The sequence below is a fragment of the Malurus melanocephalus genome, unplaced genomic scaffold (assembly GCF_030028575.1).
Source record: "Malurus melanocephalus ecotype Western Australia unplaced genomic scaffold, MMel_1.1 scaffold_3744, whole genome shotgun sequence".
Lineage (NCBI taxonomy): Eukaryota > Metazoa > Chordata > Aves > Passeriformes > Maluridae > Malurus > Malurus melanocephalus.
Window position 1 is genome coordinate 2,909 of NW_026626976.1, and position 2,229 is coordinate 5,137.

The window sequence follows — 2,229 nt, forward strand, 5'->3', positions numbered from 1 at the left end:
GGAGAAGGCCAGCACGTCCCCGCAGCGCAGCAGCGCCGCTCCCTGCACGCCCAGCGGGGTCCGCAGCGAATCCACCTGGAACGCCACGGGCTCGGCGTCCGCAGCCCCGAACTCCGCGTCCACCGAAATGCCGCTCCAGAGCCAGAACCGAGCGGGGCGGCCCCGGGCCGAGCTCAGCAGGCGCAGGAACCGCTCCCGGAGCGCCGCCCGGGCCGCCTGGAGCTCCGGGAAATGTTGGGAATTCCCTCGGGAATCGCGGCTGAAACCGCGGCCGCCGGAGATGTCGGGACCCCGCGGGAGGCGGAGGATGGGCACCGGGACCGGGAGGGGATCGGTCATGGAGGGGCTGGAAAAATGGGGAAAAAAAGGGGAAATGGGGTGGGTTTCAAGAGGTCCCGGTCACCCCCGCGCTTCCCGTGCGGGATTCCCGGTCCTTTTCCCAGTCCCGAGTTGGGTTCCCGGTGCCTTTCCCGGTGCCGTTCCCGTGTGGGGTTCTCAGTCCCGGTTCCGAGCGGGATTCCCGGTCCCGGTCCCAGTCCCGAGTTGGGTTCCCGGTGCTTTTACCGGTGCCGTTCCCGTGTGGGGTTCTCAGTCCCGGTCCCGAGCGGGATTCCCGGTCCTTTTCCCAGTCCCGAGTTGGGTTCCCGGTGCCTTTCCCGGTGCCGTTCCCGTGTGGGGTTCTCAGTCCCGGTCCCGAGCGGGATTCCTGGTCCCGGTCCCAGTCCCGAGTGGGGCTCCCGGTGCCTTTACCGGTGCCGTTCCCGTGTGGGGTTCTCAGTCCCGGTCCCGAGCGGGATTCCCGGTCCTTTTCCCAGTCCCGAGTTGGGTTCCCGGTGTTTTTACCGGTGCCGTTCCCGTGGGAGGTTCTCAGTCCCGGTCCCGAGCGGGATTTCCAGTCCCGTTACCGCTCGCGTGGCTCCGCTTCTGCTCAGGACGCTCCGGTCCCGGTCCCGTGTGGGGTTCCCGATCCTTTTCTCAGTTCCGAGTGGGATTCCCGGTCCCGTTCCCGGTCCCGTGTGGGGTTCCCGATCCTATTCCCTTTCCCAGTCCCGAGTTGGGTTCCCGGTGTTTTTACCGGTGCCGTTCCCGTGTGGGGTTCTCAGTCCCAGTCCCGAGTGGGGCTCCCGGTGCTTTTACCGGTGCCGTTCCCGTGGGAGGTTCTCAGTCCCGGTCCTGTGCGGGATTCCCGGTCCCGTTACCGCTCGCGTGGCTCCGCTTCTGCTCAGGACGCTCCGGTCCCGGTCCCGTTCTCAGTTCCGAGTGGGATTCCCGGTCCCGGTCCTGTGTGGGGTTCCCGATCCTATTCCCGGTCCCGTGTGGGGTTACCGATCCCGTGTGCGGTTCCCGATCCCGGTCGCGTTCCCAGTCCTATGTGGGGTTACCGATCCCGTTACCGATCCCGTTACCGATCCTATTCCCGATCCCGTTCCCGATCCTACTCCCGGTCCCGTTCCCGATCCTATTCCCGGTCCCGTGTGGGGTTACCGATCCTGTTACCGATCCCGTTACCGCTCCTATTCCCGGTCCTGTGTATGGGGTTCCCGATCCCGTTACCGATCCTATTCCCGGTCCCGTGTGGGGTTACCGATCCCGTTACCGATCCCGTTCCCGATCCTATTCCCGGTCCCGTTCCCGATCCTATTCCCAGTCCCGTGTGGGGTTCCCGATCCCGTTACCGATCCCGTTCCCGTTCCCGATTCTATTCCCGGTCCCGTGTGGGGTTACCGATCCCGTTACCGATCCCGTTCCCGATCCTATTCCCGGTCCCGTGTGGGGTTACCGATCCCGTTACCGATCCCCTTACCGATCCTATTCCCGATCCCGTTACCGATCCCTTTCCCACTCCTATTCCCGGTCCTATTCCCGATCCCGTTACCGATCCTGTCCCCGGTCCCGTTATCGATCCTATCCCCGGTCCCGTTCCCGATCCTATTCCCGGTCCTGTGTGGGGTTCCCGATCCCGTTACCGATCCCGTTACCGATCCTATTCCCGATCCCGTTACCGATCCCGTTACCGATCCTATTCCCGATCCCGTTACCGATCCTATCCCCGGTCCCGTTATCGATCCTATCCCCGGTCCCGTTCCCGATCCTATTCCCGGTCCCGTGTGGGATTCCCGATCCCGTTACCGATCCTATCCCCGGTCCCGGTCCCGTCCCCGTCCCCACGTGAGTCCCCGGCCCTGCGCGTCTCCTCTCCGCCGATTCGCCTCACCCACCCGCGGCGCC

At 65.3% G+C, this 2,229-nt stretch overlaps 1 protein-coding gene across 1 annotated transcript; it reads right to left on the reverse strand.

Annotated features, from left to right (window-relative positions):
* On the reverse strand, positions 1-1,890 carry GEMIN7 (gem nuclear organelle associated protein 7; the record flags this gene model as incomplete). The annotated part of the gene is made up of 2 exons (XM_057389156.1): positions 844-1,890; positions 1-346 (listed from the first exon to the last, which is right to left on the reverse strand). A coding segment is annotated over exon 2 (339 nt), but the record flags the coding sequence as incomplete, so codon positions are not given.
* Between the last annotated feature and the right edge of the window lie 339 nt (positions 1,891-2,229).